The 24,300-nt window shown below is 31.6% G+C and overlaps 2 protein-coding genes across 4 annotated transcripts; one reads left to right on the forward strand and one right to left on the reverse strand.

Annotated features, from left to right (window-relative positions):
• Positions 1–431: 431 nt before the first annotated feature.
• LOC148602915 (uncharacterized) lies at positions 432–24,295 on the reverse strand. Of its 3 annotated transcripts, none has more exons than XM_088551701.1 (11): positions 24,156–24,295; positions 22,637–22,736; positions 21,786–21,820; positions 20,356–20,462; positions 18,048–18,117; positions 15,013–15,083; positions 6,212–6,272; positions 5,451–5,513; positions 4,177–4,248; positions 3,020–3,100; positions 432–2,397 (listed from the first exon to the last, which is right to left on the reverse strand). In XM_088551701.1, the coding sequence occupies exons 1-11, from the start codon at positions 24,156–24,158 to the stop codon at positions 2,356–2,358; spliced, it is 705 nt and encodes a 234-aa protein (XP_088407827.1). In that variant the 5' UTR covers positions 24,159–24,295; the 3' UTR covers positions 432–2,355. The 3 variants fall into 3 exon arrangements, with proteins under 3 accessions (XP_088407827.1, XP_088407826.1, XP_088407828.1); XM_088551700.1 differs by having other exon boundaries at positions 24,038–24,178; XM_088551702.1 differs by lacking the exon at positions 24,156–24,295 and adding an exon at positions 23,985–24,078.
• Positions 11,396–13,863, forward strand: LOC148602916 (uncharacterized). The gene has a single exon (XM_088551698.1). The coding sequence runs from the start codon at positions 11,568–11,570 to the stop codon at positions 13,128–13,130; it is 1,563 nt and encodes a 520-aa protein (XP_088407824.1). The 5' UTR covers positions 11,396–11,567; the 3' UTR covers positions 13,131–13,863.
• Positions 24,296–24,300: the final 5 nt, after the last annotated feature.

A 24,300-nucleotide genomic window follows, 5' to 3' on the forward strand; every position in this document is an offset into this window, starting at 1 on the left:
CCATGATGAAAGAACATTTTTTAAAGTTCGATATGAATGCACAATAGAGCAACTTTTATCACACTAATCCTTTGCCATCATTGTATTGTCAAAGCATCATCTCAAGGTTAAAAGCAATTCATCATCAAGAAACAAAATGTGGTGCATGAAGATCACTATACACTGTTTACTTCTTGGGCAAGGTTTAACAATTAATTTGGAGTGCCTTTTAAGACATTCCTTTTGTGTACATACAGAAAATTCAAAAGATGGGTGGGTGAATGGCATCTGAGGGGGTGCTCCAGTGTCTTTATGGGATTATCTATATATTTTAGCATATTTCCATCACAAAAAGGGATACAGCCCCCCCACAACCACTATTGGTTGGTTTATGGCATAATAGCAACCATACCTAGAGCATGTGGCATTGCTGTTACCAATGAAACAATAAAAACACAGAAACTCTTTTATATAAAGTTAAAGTATCATTTCACTGAAAATCAAATAAAGTAATAAATAAAAAGACTGTACACTTCTGACAGCTAATACAGAGAAAAGAATCTATTTATTACAACTTGAACTTAAAATATGAAAGCCATGACATTAATTTGTCAGGTTCTCATTGTTAACCTTATATATAAATAAGTAGATTATTTTATATCTATATTAATATCTAACACTAAGGTCCATAATTAGAACTTGTATCACAACTTACACTAAATAAAGTCTCCACTATCCACTGGCATTGGATAGTAATTGTTTTGACTTTAGATGTAGGATTCATGTACAATGTTTCCTATAATATTTCATGTTTATATGGTTTAAAAATTGAGATTGATTAAATGTAGTTAATTGAAGAAAGAGGTTTTGTCACTGAGATAGAGATTTAGTTAAAGAGTCTGTGTATATATAAAGTAATCATACATAGGTATACATTGTACTAGTACTTGATACACAAATACATGTACATGAAGTGTAATTTTTAAAAAATGCTGCCATTAATATGAACAATTACATATTTCATACATCAGTAGTTCATGAAGTGTGCCTCTTTCATATGTTTAAAAACTTGGAAACATATGCTTAGGACCAATATGGAATTTTATGATTTTGTGCCTATAAAATCACATGAAAGCAAAAGTTTTCTAAATTATATGAAAACCATACCTTTTTCATACACTAAGTCCTATTGAAGACATATAATGACCACATGACTTTTATTATTTTTATTTTCATGAAGTGTTTGTTAGTGATTTATGTTTTTTTATATAGTCATACGTTTTTCATGTTTTCCATGGCAGTCCTAAACATATCAAAAACATATGAGAAACATGTGTTTTTAAGGTGTTTTCAAAACATATGAAAAACATATGTTGCAATTTTTCCTGTGAATTAATGATGCAAAAAAGTCTTCTTTGTTGTTCTAAGAAAAGACAACTCTTGAGGATGGGAGATAACTCTGTATGCTGATTTTAGCCATAATATACAAAACTAATGGTTTGACTTTCAGGTCAAATACCAGTAAAAACGAATTCTTAGAGAAATAAATTGAGATTACAAGGTTTATTAGATATTGTTTAGATATTTCTTGCATTTTATTAGAGGAGTATTGAATATTTTTTTATTTTTAGCGCAACTAATTCTCAAATATATATATTACAAATTATGACTAAGGCAGTGATTCATGGAAATGTATTTCCCAATGATTTTATTCTTTGAGAAAGACCAGTAAAATTACATATTGTAATTCTCCTATGATAGACTGATTTCTCTGCTCCTAAATCATAATGAGGTATTTCAAATTTCTGATGACTTATTTAAAAAATATATAATTGTGACAAAAATGACTACTCTGTTAATTCAGAAGTTATAAAGAATATCATCCTCTCTAAAAAAAAAATAAACCAGTATATTCTAACTTGGTGGAGAGGTTTCTATGTCATAATTTTTAGACCGTTTAAAAATACTATGAATTTCTGACAATGAATAAATGTGATCAAAGAAATTAAAATTTTGAAATCAGACTCACCCAAAATGGTAGTTTTGCAAATATGCAGTTTTAAAAAAATGTACAAGAATAATGCTGCAGATTCTTATACTAAAAAAAGATAGAAATTAATGTGATATTTTCTTACAGATTGTAAAAAAAAACGTTTTTGACCATTAAATAACTGTGACCTTTCTAACTACATTAAGTTCTGAATTTACAATTTGTCACAGGCTTCACAAGTTTCAAAAATCTACATTGCATGAAATCATAGTTACAATGAAAACATGCTAAAATGTTTCATTTCTATTTACAAGATGACTAAGTTAAAACATGACTTTATGACTTGAATCATGATTCTATGACAATAAATGACAAATGTCTAAGTTCTATGTCAGTCCAAATCGTTCTGCTCTTTTCTGTTTCTTAGCCTGAAAATATACAAAATGTGTTTTATTTATTTATGGTTTCAAAAAAAAATAAATATGATATATTATATAAGAAATGATTTCTGTAAGTCTTTTTTGTAATTATTGGTCTAATATGAATAACAGAAACAAGATTGCTACACGTTACCACAAAACATCCCATGATGCGGTAAAATTCAAATTTGAGCAGCATAGTGTGCATAACAATAATCATAATACCAGTATCTACACTACATTTTCAGAAGACTTAAATGACTAAGGTGTTCTATTCATGAAAAATAATAAAAATTGTCTATAGTTCAAAAACTCCTACAAAATTATAGTTTCTAACTTTAATTTTGTTCATGTGATTTTGTGTCAGTTTATAAGTCCTGAAATATAATTTTGCCCATGATTTTCCCCTCTTTTAATTTGCACTTTGCTATTTTCTATTTCCAAAATATCAAAACAATGCATCCTACTAAATATTTATTGAATTTCAGAGGTGCAGCTAATATATTTTCTTGAAGTTCTGCATTCTCCTATCACGAAACATTTTAAGCACTGTTTTCAGACATCATATAGAGAGTCTAGTGTTGTCATTGATGCTAAACGAGGTATAGATAAAACAATAGTTTAACATTACCTCTAGATCTGAACTAACTGCACTTGAACTTATTGCACCAAATCTCTGTTTTCGTTTCAGTATTTTCTCCTGTTCTTCACTCTGCAATAAATAAAACAAAGTGATAAATATAACTTCAAAAGTGCCATATATGAGAATCATGTGGTTTGCATAATATGATTTTCATACTAACTGAGCATGATATATTAATAATATGCCTCAGTTAACATATGATCATCACATAATTATTAACATTATCATGTGCTTTTCAAAAACATATGATAATCTTATGTTTCCAAACCAACATTAACATATGATAATCATATGACTATCATATGTAAATCATCATATAATTACCATATGATTATTTTATCAGGCACATTTCGTTGTGTAAAGTGTTGAATTATGCTTCTTTGTGAAATTACCAATTTCTACAAATTTTTGACTGTCAAGTCAAGTCTTTACATTCAAGTACTGCATAAAATTTGTAACTTCCATTAATGCATTACGATTTATTCCAAAATTTAATAAACTGCTGTACTTATGCAAATGCATCTGAAGTTCCTCTTTTTTACATGAAAGACCCATAACTTGGAAACAAAAAAAAATAAAAATTGGAGATACCATCCTTAAAGATAAAAATGCAATTATTTTTTTTTAATAAAATTGCTTGAAGCATTTTTTATGTGTGATTGTAAGAGGCCTGGACAAAAAGACAGACAGACAGATTCATAGCAATATACCACAAAACATCTGTTAAAAAGAAGTATGTCAGAAAAACTCTGTCTTCTTCCATATGCCACATCCTTCACAGAGAGAAAGCAATCACCAATTTTAAGTCCTTGGTACACAACCAAATGAGCCCCACATGACAAACAAACATATGATGCTTGATTTATACATTAATCATATGATTCTCATGTTAGTTATGGCTTGTAAACATATAATAATCATATGTTTGTGAAAAACATATGGTTATCATGATTATCATATGATAATCATGCACTAATCATAAATAAACTGAAACATATGAACATCATATCATGCTCAATACATATGATTATCATATGTCTGCAAACTATAAGATCCTCATGCATGGCACCTTAGGCTGTGATGTGGAATGAATCAATTATTAAGGTACTGGCAGAAACAAGTGCTTCAAGAACAAATTGGCTTACTGTACTGAGTGCTGGTGCTACAGAGCCTCCAAATCTTTCAGCTCTTTGCTTTAACTTTTCCATGTCAGATACCTGTAATTTAAAAAAAAGATCAATATAAAATAATCAGAACACTCAAATCTTAATTCTTAAAAAAAATTTCATATACAGTAAAATCTGTATAAACAGGCACCTTAAAATTGGCTGGTTTTAGGAGTGACTGGAAGTAAAAGGAAACCAGACTTCAAGAAACCAAAACAAAATTGGAATTGCTCAATTATATTTTAGCATTTTTGTTTAACTAATCTGCAAATGTCCTTTTTCAAGTGGATTTATGCAGTATGTATGATACAGATGATGATGTCCTTCGGTTGTCAAATCTGCTTTGTCTAAAAATGCAAAACATCTTTCATCAAGGTAATCATTGTTGTTATCTGCATCACAGAGCCAAATGTACCACATGTGATAATTACATGGTACCTGATTTATATGATGATCATATGATAATTACATGATTATCATTTGATTCCAATATGATGATTTTGGCTTGAAAATATGTTTGTGAAGAACATATGATAATCACATGATAATTATATGTTAACTGAAAAATATGATTATCATATCATGATCAATTCATATGATAATCATGTTGCAAACTATATGATTCTCATGTGTGGCATATTTGGCTGTGTATAGGTTCATGGGGGTTCCAAACTCCATACCAATATTACAAAAACAGAATACAAGGTTGCATCTTTCTTTTTTTTCCACAATTGTGCTATCCAACATATAACATTGATCATGCAAACTTTGCTACTTCTTTGTAAAAGAAAGTCCTAAGCTAACAGATAACATTGTTAATTTTGGTGTAAAATTTTCCTCCAATTAAATTGTGTGCAAACAGCATACTTTTCTTTTGGCAACCACTTGATTAAAGGAATATAGTCAATTTTTCAAACGATATTTAACCCAAGAGCTAAATCATGTTTTTGTACATGTTTTGATGACATTATTTAAGACATGTGTGCAAATTTACTCAGTTATTGTAAACATTGCATATGAAATGACTGTTTCCAATTTGTGAAATGAGTTCCATCATCATAACTATTCTTCCTATTTTGCTGAACTGTTGATTAAATGATAAATAGGAACTACTCATGGTCACACTTTCTGAACACCTGATTTTACCCAACTATTAATGGGGTTCATGCTGTTATTTTTACATCCTTTGTGATGTATTTGTAATTTGCCATGATCTATCCACTCAATTAAATTACGTTGGCTGGAAAAATTACCTTAGATAATGCTGGAGCTACTACACCAAATCTCTCTGCTCTCTGTTTTAATTTGTCAACATCCTATAATTGATAAAAACTTAAAATAAAAGTGTAATTTGGCAGTACATGTATCAGTCAAAACTGATCAGGTATAGGGTAGAAAACTGATTGCCATTTTTGATACCGTGATAGGACTTTCATTCATTGGTATCAATTCTCATGGTGGGTGGCCTCGATCTGATATATTTCATCCAGGTGGGTTGTTGTCTCTTCGACACATTCACCATTTCCATTCTTGTTATATTTGTCAAAATTTAGTTAGTTTGGGGAGGTTTAAACTCACAGAATGCAGAAGCACATCTAAGATCTTTTTGGGGGTTTTGTCATACATCCAGCTATCATATTCCTGGATTATTTCTATCAAAGGAGGGAGACCTGGGGTAAGGGACACAAATCTTACAAATCATTGGAGTGTTTGTATGCAGAATTTTACATCAATCTCATGTAACCATCAAAATAACTTGGATTGATTTAATCTGTTTCAATTGAGAGGCTTTGGCAGTATTGAATATAATACACACATATCACTCATTCAAGAGTTATGTCCCTTACCCTAGGTCTACCTACAGAAAATATTTACAATCACTAATTTCAAGGTTTATAAAAGCACAAGATGTTTCCTTGTATTGAACGGATTTTCACTGTATTTTTCATGTTGTTTTGAACACCAAGAAAAATTAAACTAAAGGCTGACAATACTTTCTTTACATTATACTTACAGGAGCGCCACCTGTGGATTTTACTGATGAGACATTGGATGTTTTTTCTGTTAAACCAAATCTACATTATAAATAAACAACATATATGACATATAGTTTACAAACCTATTACAGATATCTCAACAGATAGATCTGTATGATGTTAATTTTGGGACAACAGTACTGAGCAGACACATTTTAAAAGATCTCAACCTAAATCAGTTTCATTACTAACTATGACTGCAGCTAAAGAGCCATCCAATGAAACAATATGGTCACAATGTGAGCACAATCGTCAAACAAGAAGTTGATGTAACTTTGAGTCTTAAAATTAACCCAACAAAATGGCAAACTGTTATAAAACTTCAGCAAAAATATCAGACAGCTGATAAGTAGGTGCAGAGAAAACTGTAATAAAAACAGGAATAAAGAAAGGTGCAGACAGACAAATGGATGAACAGACAAATGGATGAAATGATCACTATATACCGCCCACTTTTAAAGTCAGAATAAAAAGAATCATGCTTGAGAAAATTGTTTCAAAATTTGTCTAAGACAAACAAAACAAGTTAATCATATCTTTTCTCTCTTCATTACACATGACGAGAAAATTGAAGCTATACATGTATTTATCTTAAAGGAAAAAATCTTTAAATAGAAATTATAAAGTCATATAATCTTATCTTAAAATGACACCACAAAACACAGATAAACTTGAAATAGTATCTGATAACAAGGAAGTGGTATGTAAACATATACAAAATTTGATCTTTTTAAAAGTAAGTCAAGATAAGAAACAGATAAGCTAACATAAATTGGTAGCTCAGTTACCTGTGCATGCATGACCCTTTAACATCAAAGCAATATGTATGAAACGCCATAACTGCCTTATGTTAAAAATTTCATTATATGATGGTACTTTAACATTATACGATGGTACTTTGACATTATATGATGGTACTTTGACATTATATGTTGGTACTTTGACATCATGCGATGGTACTTTGACATTATATGATGGTACTTTGACATTATACGATGGTACTTTGACATTATATGATGATACTTTATCATTTTGTAAAGACAAAAAGAATCATGGGAAATAGAAAAAAACAAAATGGAGGAATCACTCATGTTGAGTGTACAAAAGAAGGTTGATTTGAAACATGCATTTGTACATTTTGAAAGAGAAAAGATAACACAAAACATTGTGGGTATGCTTTCGAGACATGAATTAGAAGCTCTAGGAGTTTCAAATACAGCAGACATGATGAAGCTTCAAATTGAGTGTATTAAATAGTGTGGTTTAATAGTCTCATATTTAATACTCAATTCGAAGCAATATCAAAGTACTATCATATGTCAAAGTACCATCATATAATGTCAAAGTACCATTGTATAATGTTGAAGTACCATCGAAAATAATGTCAAAGTACCATCGTATAATGTCAAAGTACCATCATATAATGTCAAAGTACCATTGTATAATGTTGAAGTACCATCGAAAATAATGTCAAAGTACCATCGTATAATGTCAAAGTACCATCATATAATGTCAAAGTACTATCATATAATGTCAAAGTACCATCGTATAATGTCAAAGTACCATCATATAATGTCAAAGTACTATCATATAATGTCAAAGTACCATTGTATAATGTTGAAGTACCAATGAATAATGTCAAAGTACCATTGTATAATGTTGAAGTACCATCGAATAATGTCAAAGTACCATCGTATAATGTCAAAGTACCATCATATAATGTCAAAGTACCATCATATAATGTCAAAGTACCATCATATAATGTCAAAGTACCATTGTATAATGTTGAAGTACCAATGAATAATGTCAAAGTACCATTGTATAATGTTGAAGTACCATCGAATAATGTCAAAGTACCATCGTATAATGTCAAAGTACCATCATATAATGTCAAAGTACTATCATATAATGTCAAAGTACCATTGTATAATGTTGAAGTACCATCGAATAATGTCAAAGTACCATCATATAATGTCAAAGTACCACTGTATAATGTTGAAGTACCATCATATAATGGCAAAGTACTATCATATAATGTCAAAGTACCATTGTATAATGTTGAAGTACCATCGAATAATGTCAAAGTACCATCGTATAATGTTGAAGTACCATCATATAATGAAAGTTTTTAACATAAGGCAGTTACGGCGTTCCATAAATATATATCTAAGTTTTATGTACAAGTACTTGAGGTTTTGGTAGATAGAATTTCCAATAAGGTTACAGACCACCAATTCAACCAATGAGCATTTGGAACGTACGCAAAAATAGTCCTACGCAGAAATTACCCCTGTTCCTCATAGTGCTGTGAAAAAAGTTCTCATCTTATTTAAAAAATTTAAACAGTTTCTGAAAGGAAAAACATTTTTGTACATTTTATAGGTGCATTTTGTTTCTTGTGATGTGAAGCCTAATCTCCACAATGATTTTTAAATATACCCCTATCTTGTGAAAACACTGGGATTTCCCATGCTATTTATAGACCCTTCACTTCCAGTGACCAGTACTGCACTGCAAGTCTGCTAACCCCACATGCCATTCTGAGGATTGTGAGCTGACATATGTAGAATCATGCTGATATATAGTCCTCTGCAGGTTAAAGTTAAGGTAAAGTCCAGAGAAGCCATTGAATATTGTGAAATTAGCATAGAAGCCTATGGAAAGTGGAATTAGTGGTTTTTAGCCTTAAGTTGAAGCCATGGCAAAATGAAAAGTTCCTTGAAATAGCTTTAAACTACTTGAAGATCTTGTTAACTTTGCCATGAGAGGAATACACTACAAAAATCCTTCAAAATATGCATTTTTGTTAAGTTATAGGTCCAAATTATGGAAAATTGGTCTTTTTGGCTGATTTTTATGTCCTATCTTGTAAAAAGTGTAGAAAATTTAGTAAAAGTATCAAATATTAAACTTTGAGGGCTATATTTACCTAAATATGGTGGTAATAAGCACTTGAAATCAAGTTTTGTGTAGATTTGAGCAAAAATTAGGTTAGAAATGAGGAAAAACTCACTTTCATTACTGCGGTTAAGGCCATATCAGCATTCCCCTATGGCAACATGGAAAATCCATTATTGAGTACTTTTTTTGCTTCAGGTGCCCTTTACTGGTCATGTTTTAATGTGAAAACACTGTATTTACAAATTTAAAGCCAAATATATCACCTTTTGTGAAAATTTAAAGATTTAGGATTTTTGACATGTGATCAAGAAAAAGGGGGAGGCATGTCAGAAATAAATTTTTAAAAATAGACCAATTTCTCAGAAAATGATTACTTTTAAAACTATTTCTTCATTAATATTGTTAAAAAGCAAGTTGTGATTGATATTTTTTATTTGAAAAGTCAGAAAAAGTTCTTTGCAAATATTTAATGCATTTAAGTATGGTAGAATATTGTCACTTTTTAACTCGCACAACTTGGTTACCCTATATTTAAAAATCAAATATTTAAAAAAGTGCTTGTCACATTTCACTGAAACTTTGCAAATGCATTCAGCATGTGTGTAGGAAGATACCTGTATAGTTATTTATTTTTTCTAAGACAAAAAGTGACTCTTTAGGTTACAGACCACCAATTCAACCAATGAGCATTTGGAACGTACGCAAAAATAGTCCTACGCCGAAATTACCCCTGTTCCTCATAGTGCTGTGAAAAAAGTTCTCATCTTATTTAAAAAATTTAAACAGTTTCTGAAAGGAAAAACATTTCTGTACATTTTATAGGTGCATTTTGTTTCTTGTGATGTGAAGCCTAATCTCCACAATGATTTTTAAATATACCCCTATCTTGTGAAAACACTGGGATTTCCCATGCTATTTATAGACCCTTCACTTCCGGTGACCAGTACTGCACTGCAAGTCTGCTAACCCCACATGCCATTCTGAGGATTGTGAGCTGACATATGTAGAATCATGCTGATATATAGTCCTCTGCAGGTTAAAGTTAAGGTAAAGTCCAGAGAAGCCATTGAATATTGTGAAATTAGCATAGAAGCCTATGGAAAGTGGAATTAGTGGTTTTTTCATTGTAAACATTTTGTAAACCACTTACCATAAAGAAGTTGGTTCGGTAAGGACAAAATTGGCCTCAAAAACAAAGTCTACATGAAAAAATTTTTATGTTGTTTCTCCAAGTCTTTAATGTATTTTATAGTTGATTTGATTGGTTTATTGTAATAATTTGAACATATACAGTCATATATGCCCTTCAAACTTGACTGAGATTGGGTAAATCTGTTAAAAAGGCTGGAAAACACCAAATTTTGTGGCAGTTTTTCACTCTTTTAACAATGGCCACATGCGTGTTGACTCACGTGCTTCATATATTTTGTGTATAATTGTCAGTTACAACTCATGAAAAAAAATCATGAATCAACAGATGTGTGGCCACTTCTGTTCCACATAAAAACCATCTTAAAAATTGCAGAAATGTTTAAAGATAAAGGATTTTGTAAAAGTTACAAATGTACATGAATGCATACTGTTATTTTTGGAATAACGTCATAAATCTCATCAAAAATTTCTTCTATTCAGTGTTTGTGACCATTTCACTATACTACTACCTAGAAATCAAAAGAATAGGCTTGCAGCAGCGCTAAGTTTGTTGTAAAAGGTGACTAAATAGTGCTCAGAAACCTAGCCAGAGGCTAGGCGCTCTGCCCTCAGAGCAACTGGGATGTGTGCCCCAGGTGGTGGAATGGGGTACCCCTGGTGTGTTACATGCTGGGGTTGTCAGGCTATAATACGGAAAACCTGACCACAAACCATAGTGGTGCCTGTGTTGGGAAGATGCCATGTTCCTCGCATGTTAAAGTACTCCTGTATTCCATAGGAGTAGGAACCTTTGCGCTCCGCCACAGGAGGCTAAATTGCCCAACACTACACATCCCTACCTTTTTCTAGTGGCAATCAAAATTTGTTGACCCTATTATCCTTGTGTCCCATCCCTTTTTTCATTTCATCATCATCGTTTCATTTTTATTTTGTTATCCATTTCATGTTCATCATCTGATTATAGCTGAAATATTGCTGCTCGGATGTTAAACCCCAACAACCAATCAATCAGAAATCAGCTTTAATCAAATTTTCAAAAATGCCCAAATTATGGGGCCAAGAGGGATCTTTACTGAATTTTCTCCTTTGATGAGCATGTACATTCAAGTTTTAAATTAATAATATTATATTCACTAGGAATAAGAATATATCTGTACAGGAGTCTGAAATTTTTTGTGGAACAATTCAACTGAAATTTAATTTCATTTACTGCATCTGAAGCAGTATCTCAATCAAGTGGTAAAATTCATGGAAATCTTGAAGACATTGATTTGATAGATAATGGAACAGTCTACAGGTAAGGAATGCTGTTTAGGTGACTTTGAAAAGATGACATGTAAAGTTCACAAAGGTCAAGAATGCATTTCATTCTGTTTAGATTGTAAATTGACAGTTTGTTCAAAATGCTCATGTCAAATACAAGCAAATCCCAAGCTGGTACATTTGAATAAGCAAACAGAGAAATTGTCAAAAACTCAAAAACAGCATGAAATCGAAAAACAAATTTCTATTTTTGAGGACGAAGAAATAAAGCTGTTGAAACTATTGTTGGAGAAACGTAAGGAGTATGAAAGTACTAGGGAAAATATCATTGTGCGAGAAGAAAGGATTATTTCGGCCGCAAAGTCTCATTCAAAAACAATCTCTGAGGAGCTACTCAAAATGTTCACATCATTAGAGGGTGAAATTAATAATGGACTCTCTGAATTAATTAGATCCAAAGAAAATATGATACAAAATAGGAATCAGATAGAAAATCGTTTGCTAACACAAAACGAAAATGAACTTGTGGGATCAAGTGATTCCCCTTATGAAGAAATACCCCTAAGTTTTCCAAATGGAGTAGCACACAAAAAATACAAGTTCATTCTAGGAGATTTTAATGATTTCAAAGTGAAAGAAATGCTTGGTCATGTTTTTGACACCACCAAACTGAAAAAAGTGAGATCATATCAAACTAACTTGAAAACTGTTACAAAAATGGTTTGCAGTGGCAATAATGCAAAATTGATTGCCAGTTACAGAAGTAATTGTATACAAGTAGTGACATTTAATGAAAGTGATAAAATGGCTGTACAACGCATTGTGAATATTAAAGTATTTGACATGGCTGTGAATGGAATTGGAGACATTATCTTCTCCACTTTGGACAAAAAATTGAAAATATTTACAAAAGACGGAATGATGAAACCATACAAAAGTTTCCCTGGTTTTTTGACATTAGGCATACATGTAAATAAGTATAATGAAGTTTTTGTTGGATTAAGTGAGTCAGGATCTTTGGTGCTTAAGAAAGACAGCATTAGAAAAGTGGTTGTCTTGACCCCGACGGGAGAGATAAAACATACTTATGACTATGTACCAGTCATGTCTCAAAACCAAACAGGGGACACAATGTGTACCTATGAATATGCCAGGGACAATGAGAGAATATTTACAGCACCATGGAGAATTGTAACCTGTCAAGACACTGTCTCTGTAATAGATATACAGAAAGATTCTGGTGAAGGGAGAGTTGTGACTCTGGATTACTGGGGAAATATCAAAGGGGTTTACAATGGGAGAGGGCATGGAGGAGTGGCAAGTTTTTACCCTAAAGATATCACAGTGACATCTATGAACACAATTCTTGTTTCAGACTGTGATAACCATGCTATACATGTACTGACCTCTACAGGACAGGTCCTGGTGTGTAATCAGGTCAGGGACCTGGATGTCGAATACCCATTTAGTCTGTATATTGACAATGAGGGATTAATTTGGGTAGGGTGCTACCCAAAGGATAGTTTTAGGAAAGCTATGGTTCATGTACTGCAGCAGGCTGAAGAACCAACAACTTTATAGACTATTTTGTATATTTGCAAGAGTCATAAATATGGTTAACTATAGACTCTAAAGAGCCTGAATCGCTCACCTGGTTCTATAAGCAACATCCAATTTTTGTAAAAGCTGCCATATTTTTCTTGGATAAATGTTTCTAATGCTAAAACTTAAAGAACAATCATATCAATGTCCAGCAGTGTTAAAGGAGAAGATTATTGTACGAAATAACATTTAAAATAGCGAAAAAATGTTGAAAAAGTGCAATTAATCCAACATGGCTGAACAGATTTACATGAAAATTTAACCACAAACAGATCTTATCACGCTGAACACATGTCCAAATTTGGCCAAACCTAACAGTTCTTGAGACATATGAGAAAAACTTCTGTCTAACCCCTATGTTCTTTTTTTAGTAACAGTGACTATTTTTTTTTTCGATGGATAATAAAAATTTGCTCCTCAATTCTATGCACAATATCCTAAGGAACATTCATAAAAAGTTTGGTTCTAATTGGTCAAGTAGTGCCAGAAAAAAAGAGTTATGAAAAGTAGTTAATGACAATGACCGCCAGGTGAGTGAAAGCAGAAAATAAAAATTCTGGATTTGGAAAAAGTGGAATTTCATTTTAAAGTAAAAATAAAAAACAATCAAAGTGCTGTCATCACTGGAGGTTTTCGAATATTGTGAAAATTGTAGCATGAACAAAATTTCAAACATTACATGATATAAAATAAAATTGTGATCATACATTTACATTTTTCATATTTGATATCAAGAACTCTTTTTTTCCTAATATGTATAATATGTAACGGGTTGTCAATCCATACTTCTGATCCAACTTCACACACATATACAAATTTTGTTCCATTTCACCTGTCCAAAAGTTAAATTGTATTAACATTACAAAAAAACTACAGTAACAGATTATTTATTATACATTTTACTAAATAAAAAAAATTCCTTGACATTTTTATCAATTTGAATTTTCCAGCCAATTTTACTTGGTTAAAATCACTGCTCTTGACTTCCTGTCTTTTAATGATAAACTATTAATTAAAGGCTAGAGAATTTAACTGATAAGTGTGTTACATGCTTAACACATTTTATGCTTCTGACACATTACTGCAGAACTAAATTTCTAAGATACAACTTTATTACTAAATATGATCTTTCAAGGCCAAAAAAGAGTCCCTCAAATCCTCAGTTGATATGAAGACTAGATCTAAATTCTATTTGCAGAAATAATAGAATATTATTGAGCTCAAATATTGCAAGAAACATTTACTGGTTATAAAAGAGGTATTGCATGATATAAAAGGAATTACATATGAATTATATTTTTGTGTAGTGTTCAGAAATAGTAGGGAAGTTCCACTGACAGACCGGCGACATAAGGAATTTTGATAAATCAAAAACCTAACAAAAAAACAAAAATCTCGAAACCCAAAACAAGAAGGGAGATTATTGACAACATATACATAAATTAAAAATGTATTTTTTAAGTTTGGAAAGCAGACAGAGTTAATTGTTTCAATAGTAAAACAGCCACCCCCTGAGCCACACAAAAAAATGGATTGTTTGTAGAGGGCATTGAGGTCAATAAACTTATCAAGTTTTAAAACGTTTCAGGAGTTGATCTTTGATACTTGGCCAACTAGAAGCTTAGATAGCCTCTGACTTCCATCTTAATTGATCAAACGGAACCAAAAGTACATATTTTGTAGAAGCTCTTGCACACATCATTCCTGCCAAGTTTGATTAAAATTGGTCTAGAGGTTTTCATGTTCTCAAGCAATATCTTTACAGATGATGGTCGCAAAGAGATAGCACATGCTCAGTGGGACCTTACGGTCCAGGTGAGCTAAAACCACAAATACAACTGAATTTTATGTGAAGAAATACCTTTCTGCTCTAAGCTTTTTCTTTGCATCTGCACTTAATGCACCAAATTTGTCTGCTCTTTTCTTTAATCTCTGAAAAAACAAAGAATAAATGGTATGATGAACTGAAGGAGAAATTCGAATTTTATTATAGGATTAAACAGCTATTTTCAGTCGTTCATAGATGTATGAACAGATCTCAGAGCTCCCAAACTCAATGAAAGGCCAAAGGCATGGAAAAACAAAAATGCTGTGAGCAAGCTAGCAAACAGAGTACCCCTAGATACTTAAAAAATGGAAGAGGAGTTGCACTTTCAAGGTTTTACATACAAACTTTAAGTTGGATTATCTCCCTTTGGAGTATAAGACAATAATTCATTTCCTCCATGTACAGCTACACATGATATCCAACATTCCTATAGAATTTTAATCAAAATCCTTGAATGGTTTAGGAGGAGTTGTGCCTATCAGTATGAGGCCTTATCATGTAAAACCTGTAAGTTAAATTATCAATCTTTGGAGATTCCAACAATGAGTATGTACCTTCATGCACATTTAAATACATTATATATTACGATGATCAAACTTAGTAGAAAACTTCATCAAAACCCTTTCACCAGTTTACAAAGAATTGGTGATACAAAATCATTAGCAAACAGACAGACATATGGGGTGATTTCTATAAATCCCTAGAAACTGTGTATGCAGGGGTGTAATAAGTTTCGCAAAAGCATGCGATACACCTTTCCAGCAATAACACAGTGTTTCCAAAAATCTGATTCAAAGGCCTCTAAGAAAAAAACCTGAGTACCAAAAAGAACGACCAGCCTAAAAGAACTTTAAAAGAAGGATGGAGTGAGGGATGAGATTGGCTGGTATACAATGCCAAAGAAAACGTAATGACATGTTATTTTAGTATATCTATTCATGACCACACTCCTATTAAGTCCAAGGCATTCAACTCAAAAATGAAATATCGCTCAACTTTGCATTTGAGAAATGATTTGTGTGATCATTAAACTTAAATGAAAAATGCCTAGATGCAACAGCCGTCATTTGTACAAATTTTTAAATAAACATATATTCCTGACAGTATGCACATATTACATAGGTTATATTACATCCCAAGAAGTTTCATAACAAGGCTCCAATCTGCGTAGAAAATAATACGGATGGACGGATAGACAGGGTGAAACCATTACCCCCCAAACTTTGTTTGCTGGGGAAGGGGGCAGTAATAAAGAAGTAAAAGAATAAACTTTATTAGTAATCAAAGAAATAAGTTCTTAAGTGTTAGTCTTTTTAAGAATCTGGCAAAATGGGAAAATCAGAAATATGCATATCAACCTACTGATCTGAAAACGTAATTCCAATCAATGATAATTTCTCTAATTGACCTCTGCATCACTGTATTTTTTCAGAAATTTTATAATATAATGAGAATGGAAATGGTAATTATGTAAAAGGACAAGAACCCTACCAGAACAAAATGTCAGCTCAAGGCCACTTCCAGGTCTTCAATTAACTATGAAGAAAATGTCACAATACAGGGCAGGCTGCAGCTTGTCCCAAAACAACATTATACACAGGTAAAACAGGTAAAATGCAAGAAGAATGAGATTTTTGACAGAGTTATCTGCCCTCGAAATAGTCACTTTCAGTGTATTCCAATGAAACTACACCTAAATATATCTAATCATATCATGGAAAAATCTTTTCTTTTTTTCTTGATTCTGACAATGCAATTAGTCAAATTACACTTTCAAAATGGCATGTTTTTTTCATGCCACGTTTTACCCACTCCCAGATTCTTAAAGAGAATGATACTTAACCAACAAGGAAGAAACACGTAAATATCTTAAAGGTAGTAAATTTGTATTAAAAAAAAACACAGGATGCCAGGTTCCAAATGACAGTACAATAATTTGCATTGTTTGACCAATAATTCTGTCTTGAAATTTGAAAAATTGATTTTACAGGCAAAATTGTAGGTCTGGCAGAATTGTTCTGGGTTTGACATGATTTTCCTTAGTGTCAGACTTATATATACATATCTCTAACAGTAAATTCTAAAGTTTTGCAAACTCTGTATCTCTGCAACAAAAATTCTGAAAATGTTGAAAAACCACGGAAGCTTGCTTAAATATAGACATATATTGCATCCCCGCCAATTTTTTTTTTAAATTGAAATACTTCAAGTTATTTAAATAACCATACATGGGAATACTATGTAAAACACAAAAAACTCTTTACAACCCAAAAATAGTGTTTACTTATATGTGTTTATGTAGTTTACTCTCAAAAGTGTGACAAAAGAAAATACAGTGGATTCCATTTAATCGCATATCTTAATTGCATAAATATTTTTCAAAATTTACTCAAAAATGCACTTAAATGAGTAAAACAACAATATATTGTTAGTGAAATACATCAGTTTTCTAAAGTATTTGGTTTTTACAACAACATTATCTCTATCTTCTGACAGGACACTATGGCAGGAATCTAATTAGACATGATATATGAATATGTGCCAATCAAACATTGAAAATATTAGGTATTTTCCCTTTAAATGATAGTTTCTGTTAATTGTATATGTTTTCTGACTAACAGGCTACGCCATTAACAAAAGGGTATTCCTGGGGAGTGAAATATATATACATATATATATATATATATATATATATATATATATATATATATATATATATATATATATATATATATATATATATATATCTATCTCTATCTCTATCTCTATCTCTATCTCTATCTCTATCTATATCTCTATCTATATCTATATCTATATCTATATCGATATCGATATCGATATCTATATCGATATCGATATCGATATCGATATCTATATCTATATCTATATCTATATCGATATCTATATCGATATCTATATCTATATATATATATATATATATATATATATATATATATATATATATATATATATATATATCTATATCTATATCTATATCTATATCTATATCTATATCTATATCTATATCTATATATATATATATATATATTTTCTATCAAAATTCTTACCTCTGCCTCTGATAAACCAGATAATGAAATCTTCTTTGGTTGACTGTTTTCTTCTGATTCTTCTTTGATGCTTAAATATGAAAAAAAATGAAGTTAACTAGAAAACAGGGTTTCATGGCCAGAGAAGTCCTTTTTTAAAAAAAAAAAGGTGGAGTGGTCAGACAACTTACAATTTTTTTTTATTAACAGTGCATTTTTCTGCTGAAATTTACTAATTTCTGCTCGCTAGAAACTCATCATTTTTCAAATTTCTTACCTTGAAAAATGCATGTCAGCTTACAAAAAAAGACTTTTTATTATTTTCTATGCAAAATTTTGAATTATCTCCCTTTATAAAACTCAAATGTTTAAATTTAAGGCTACATATAATGTGATACCTTTTAAAACAGTTTCAATGGTTGCTAATTTTCAAACATTCTGTCAAATGAACATATTCCTGATATCAATTTCCATTGTTTTAAAAAAATTATTTATATTTCACAGTGCAAAAAATAAATCAATTTTGCAAGTACTACTTTTTTGCCCTTTTGCAAAAATGTGAAAAAATTGAGCTATTCTTCATAAGAATCAGGCAGTGGGTGTATCATGGTGGAAAAAAACCTAAGTCTTTCCATGAAATCATATTCAAAATGTCAACTGAAATGCAGAAATAGCATTCATTTCTTTTTTTAAGAGGCAGTAAGTCCAGGTACAAATTTTATGAAATGCATTGCAAGTTCATCCTCAAAGGGAGATAACGCACTTTCCTCCATCATTCTACAGTAGCTTTAAACTCACTTTTATGCATTCTCTGACATTTCTAAGACAAATGAACCATCACTTTGTCTTCAACAGACCATATACAATATGCCCACATTGTCAAATTCATGTGATTTTTAGAGTATAATTCTTGCCTGATCCTTATAGATCCAAGGCCTTACATACATCACATGTAATATGTTTACAGAAAATAATTTCATTACAAATCAACACAAATTATACAACATTGTCAAACATGTTCTGAATAAAAGATCAGTGTTCCAATATCCCCCCGGAAAAAATGTGAGGAAAACTTTAGATTCACTGAAATTTTCTGAGTCCAAGTGCCATAACTTCCATAAAAATCAACCAACCGTAACCAAAGTCAATCTGTAACTTCTCATAATAAGACTACATACAAAATATATAAAATCAATTGGTTGAAAGCATTACAAAAAAGAGTGAGGAAAACTGTAAATTCACTGAAATTTTCTAAGTTCAAGGGCCGTAACTTCCGTAAAAATCATTCAATCATAACCAAAGTTGAACTTAATCTGTAACTTCTCATAGTAGGACTACATAAAAAATTTAAAATCAATTGGTGAAAGCATTACGAAAAAGAGTGCAGAAAACTGTTGCGGGGAACAATAAAAATTCTTCTTCTTGTCGTTTGCCATTACACTTGAATGCCAGTCTCCTCAACATATCTGGCCGTCTTCTGTAGGTCTTCCACAGGTCCATACAGTTTCTCTCTAATGGGGGTTGGTTTATCCCATACCTTCTCTCTCTATGCCTGCTGTAACTTGCAAGTGTTCTGTATTCTGCTCTGCTTCTCCACAAGGACATATAGGTGATGGTATGACCTTCAAAACTCTGTACAAATGTTGGTTGAGTCTGTTGTGTCCTGTCCTGAGCCTGAAGATTGTAGTTTCCTGAAATCTTTTTAGTTGATGGTAGCTATCTTGCTTCTGAGGGGTATTGTGCAGAGACTTGATGATGGTCTTCATCTCTGTGTAGCAGGCAGGATTTTCATCTTGCTGTTGTTGAGCACCTTCCTTTGCTAGCTTATCTTCTTTTTCATTTTCGTTGATTCCACAATGTGAAGGTATCCACTGTATGGCAGTTTTAAGGCTCTTGATGGAATAAATAGCTCTTTCAAGTTTTGGTAGTTTGTTGTTGGTCAGTGCTTGTATTACGGAGAGGGCATCTTTCAGGAATACTACTTGCATATTTTCTGTGTTTTCCTTGATGTAATTTGCCGCATGTATGAGTGCTTCTTCTTCAGCCTTGTAGTTGGAGCAATGTAAACCTGTCGGTATTGCCATTGACTATTGTTCTCCATTTGGGTATTCTATGTAGATACTGGCCCCTCCTTTTGTTGTCACAGACAATAAAAATGATTGGTAGAGTATTTTAAAAGTTACCCAACACATGTAACATGACATAAATATCAAATTATCTACCATTAAATATTCCTCCGTATAATAGCTTAAATTCTTCAAATGATTGGTTGAAATGTTCTTTTTTTTTAATAAAGAATAGGCACAAAAATGTTGTGTCAGGTGTATACCTATTCTTCTGTGTAGCAGAGGCTGTTTCAGCTGGTTTACTCTCTGAGAGGTTTACATCTTCCTCTACCTCTTCTTCCTCCTCCTCCTGAAGTATCACTTGCTCTACCTGAAGAACAAAAACTAAAGGATTGATTGGCTAATTGAATTATTGCAGTTTTCATTGTTAATAAACAAAAAATATTTTTGCTAATTGAAAATGTCAATAAAGGTAATAAAGATGGTTATCTCCCTTTGCAAGCTTCACTACCTGAACATATACATAATGTCTGATCTTCCTATTATACTATATCATCATAAGTGTTAAGTCTTTGCTGGAACCTCCTGAAATTTCATAAAAAAATTAACAACATCCCTTTTCCTTGCCTGTGTCATAACAGTAGATTACGCCCCATTTGGAAATTTCTCCAGTCTTATCTGAATTTCGGGTTTAAAATGGTAGTTAATTATTTCTAAACAAATTAAAGTGATCTAGAATCTTTGGTAAAACCCATTACTATCATTGCAATTTGTCACCTTTCAGAAGAGGGAATGTCAACCGAAATTGTCTACATGTAATTGAATTTTAAGTTCAGATAAAGTCTGTAGCTAAACATAAAATAATATGCAAAACAAACCTCTGTAAATCTCCCGCTATGAGAAAATTTTGGAAGGGAGATTTCCCATTTCAGAATTTTTAAAGATTAGCACCTATGAAATCATTGAGTGGAAATTACAAACAGAAAGTCAGACAGACAGGATGATTTCTTCATGTAAATGCATATGTGCCAAACTTTTGTCTGCTAGGTTTTAGCAATAATTTTTAAAAAGCAGCCACAACCTAGGGGCAGATAACTGTCAAAATACATAGTATTTCACCATCTATTGAAAATTCCTAATGTCTTCAGATAGGTTTAGACCAAATGGAGATCAACAAAACAAATGAAAATGAATCAGCAGTTAAAAGTAGCACTCCACAAAAGAATCATGCAAAATGTTATTCATGGCAGGAAAGCCTACATTTTTATTTTTGATCTTTTCTTAAAATGTCAAAGTAAACAGAAAGTGACATGTGGTTTTTCATATAACCCATGTTCATACGGATAAAAAGTTACTTAGAATGTACTGTAGAATTCAATATTAAGGGAGATAACTCTGTAAATGACACTAAAATACAATAGAAGCTATTGGATTTTCCATGTGGATTATCTCCTAAGAGCAGATAGATTGGCATGAATAATTATACATTTTATCATATAGACATATAAAGCAACTTAATAACAAAAATAAAAATATGTGGCCTTTTTTAGGTGTATCACATTTTACAAAACTTGCATGATTCTTAAAAAGAGTGCTACTCAAGTAGGTTTCAAATAGTTTGGGTTTTATATAATATTTGCTTGTTGTTTTAAAAAATGAAATTAAGGTATACAACTTTCAAAAACAAACTAACCACTTCTTCTGTTTCTTCTACTTCATCTACTGGCTCTGTAAAATGGAAGAATTTAATAGTATTTTTCCTTATTTAGATTTGTATTATCATCAAATGTAAGTAAAAAAGTTCTTCTATTATACCAGATGTAAATTTTCAATGCATTTTTTGTCTATTTATAAGAGTAGCTACTTTTCATTAATTACACATAGTGCAGAGTTTACCATGGATCAAAATTCAAAAGGGGAGGGGGCAAATGGACCAATTTTCCACATACAAACTCCATGAGATCTCTGACTCAAGTTTTTTTTATACATTTTAGAGTGATGTAGATCCTTTTTTATGGGTTTTGTTTATATTTGGTGATTGATGACAGCAATTTTGCCACTTTCTCGCTTAAAACTGCCAATTAATAAATTTCATTTTATTAGCATACTACTGTCATACTATTTTTCATGGATACCAATTTTCGTGGATTTTGCGGGAAGGCCAAACCACAAATTTTGGTTCCCAATGAAAAGATTTCCACTGATGTGTATACTGAAAACCTCCAAACTACAAATTCAAGAATCCATGAACTTGTGTTTCTTCTCTAATCCACAAAATATGGTATATAAGAATTCAAGTTCTTTTAAAGTATTCAAAATTTAAAGATGAATGCGTAAATTCAGGTGCTGCGCTAGCTAATATAAGGTCAGAGGAGCTCCGCCTTAAAGCCTGTGGTGATCCCTGTTGTGATACAGTGTGAGAAAATGTTTTAGTCATCCATATTGCATAATTCATTGCATATTTGGAAATTGTAAGTGTGCCTTTTAGTATGGGGCAAACTAATTTTTTTTTCAAATCTATGTTTGTGAATTAACATTTTATACCTTCCAATTCCATAGCAGCCTTCAATCTTTTTAAAAGCTCCTGTTTTGAGCCAGTTACTGACAACCCCTTTTCTTTCAACCGTTCTTTCAGATCCACAACCTACAAAATTGAATATTTATGTACAGTTAACTTAATGATTTAAGGCCAAAAAATAATATGTCTGTTTCTTGCTACCCTACATGTACCTACCCTAGTTTTTTTTTTGCTCACCCTTAATTTGGCTAAAGCACTTTTAAAGTCTACATTGTTGCCCTATTAAATCAATATAAATGTTTTTCGAAAAAAAATAATAATAATTTCCCTACCAACCTACCTTGTTTTTCTTGACGGTAGCAGGAAACAAGACTATTTTTTTGGCCTAACATACATATACACTAAAATGTTCTTGATTGTGCAACAACTAGTTTTGGCTCTGTATTAATACTATACTATGTCTGTCATTGAATTCACACCATTTTAGTTTTTTTTATTGGTACAAATGAATAATTTATTTAATACTTTAATCAGACTACTGCTTCACTTATTACTGCTTCTAATGTAAACTAACTTTACCCTGTAATACCGACGCATTTTGACAATGAACAGAATGAAAGACAAGAAAGTCAAAGACTAAATAAAATATTGTTTATGTAAATGCATTAATGTTTTGACTAATAAAATTGTATGTATATGAATTTTATTGTACAAATGTACATGAAAAACATATACCGGTAGTATGTGAATGGGCATGCTGCTTAATGGCAAATAACTAATATACAGTAGATTCCACTTAATCACACAACTGTGAATTTCTTGTTAAATCACATAGGAACTAAAAATAACAAAACCATTTCCCATCTTATTGATGAAACAAAGTCCTCTTTTTTTTGCATACGATAAGACCAAAAATTAGAAAATTCCACTGAATTGCATAGATACTTTTCACAATTAACTGAGAACTGTATCTAAATGGGTAAAAAAAAACAATACATAGATAGTGAAATCCTCCAGTTTTCTTAAGAAATTTGTTATAACATTTTTTGTTTCATCCAATTGGCCCAATAAGTGATTCAGAATGTCACATGAATGTGGGGTAATTTTGGCATTGAGCTGCCAAATAAGATAGTTCCAACCCTGAAACCAAATGGGACTTAAGATTTAAAGGCAAAGAATTAATAAAAATAACATGCATTGACCAGGTAAAATCAATAAAATACACTGAATCGGTTTTCTTAAGTTTCATACACGTAAGCCGGCGGCGGTGACGCCACAGAGAATGTAATTTGTAAGGATGAGATTTTAGTTTGAATGCCTTTACTATGAGATTTATGTCTGTTGCAAGTGAGAATGAAATATTATATTGTGTACTTCTGTAGTGATTTTGTTTGGAACAGTTGCAATTTAACTCTAAAATGTTAAACCTTCAGAGAACTCAAATTTTCCATCGTGTTCGTGTTTTCGTTACACCGGAAATATCAAATATAATGCTCGGTTAGGATCCTGTACGAATATGAAATAAAATCCGGATTTGTAAAATACCATATTGTATATCTGATAAATACTCCTGGCTGGGGTAACACTAAAACGCAATCTGTACAGAAAAAAAACGCTTTTAGTATATGTTTTCTTTTGGCATTTTCAATCGAGGACTAAATTATACACCCAGAGTAGTGCAGACGTAATA

The sequence above is a fragment of the Perna viridis genome, chromosome 11, assembly GCF_037379345.1.
Source record: "Perna viridis isolate PV_CMFRI_1.1 ecotype Kerala chromosome 11, ASM3737934v1, whole genome shotgun sequence".
Lineage (NCBI taxonomy): Eukaryota > Metazoa > Mollusca > Bivalvia > Mytilida > Mytilidae > Perna > Perna viridis.

Bases quoted from the DNA above. Each gene is read 5' to 3' on its own strand.
- LOC148602916 (XM_088551698.1), top strand. From the start codon at position 11,568: ATGGAACAGTCTACAGGTAAGGAATGCTGTTTAGGTGACTTTGAAAAG.
- LOC148602915 (XM_088551700.1), bottom strand. From the start codon at position 24,061: ATGGAAAATTTGAGTTCTCTGAAG. The intron at 21,821-22,636 runs GTATAAAATGTT...TCCATTTTACAG, and splicing joins GGCTGCTATGGAATTGGAAG to AGCCAGTAGATGAAGTAGAA. The intron at 20,463-21,785 runs GTTAGTTTGTTT...TTTGTTCTTCAG, and splicing joins TAGAAGAAACAGAAGAAGTG to GTAGAGCAAGTGATACTTCA.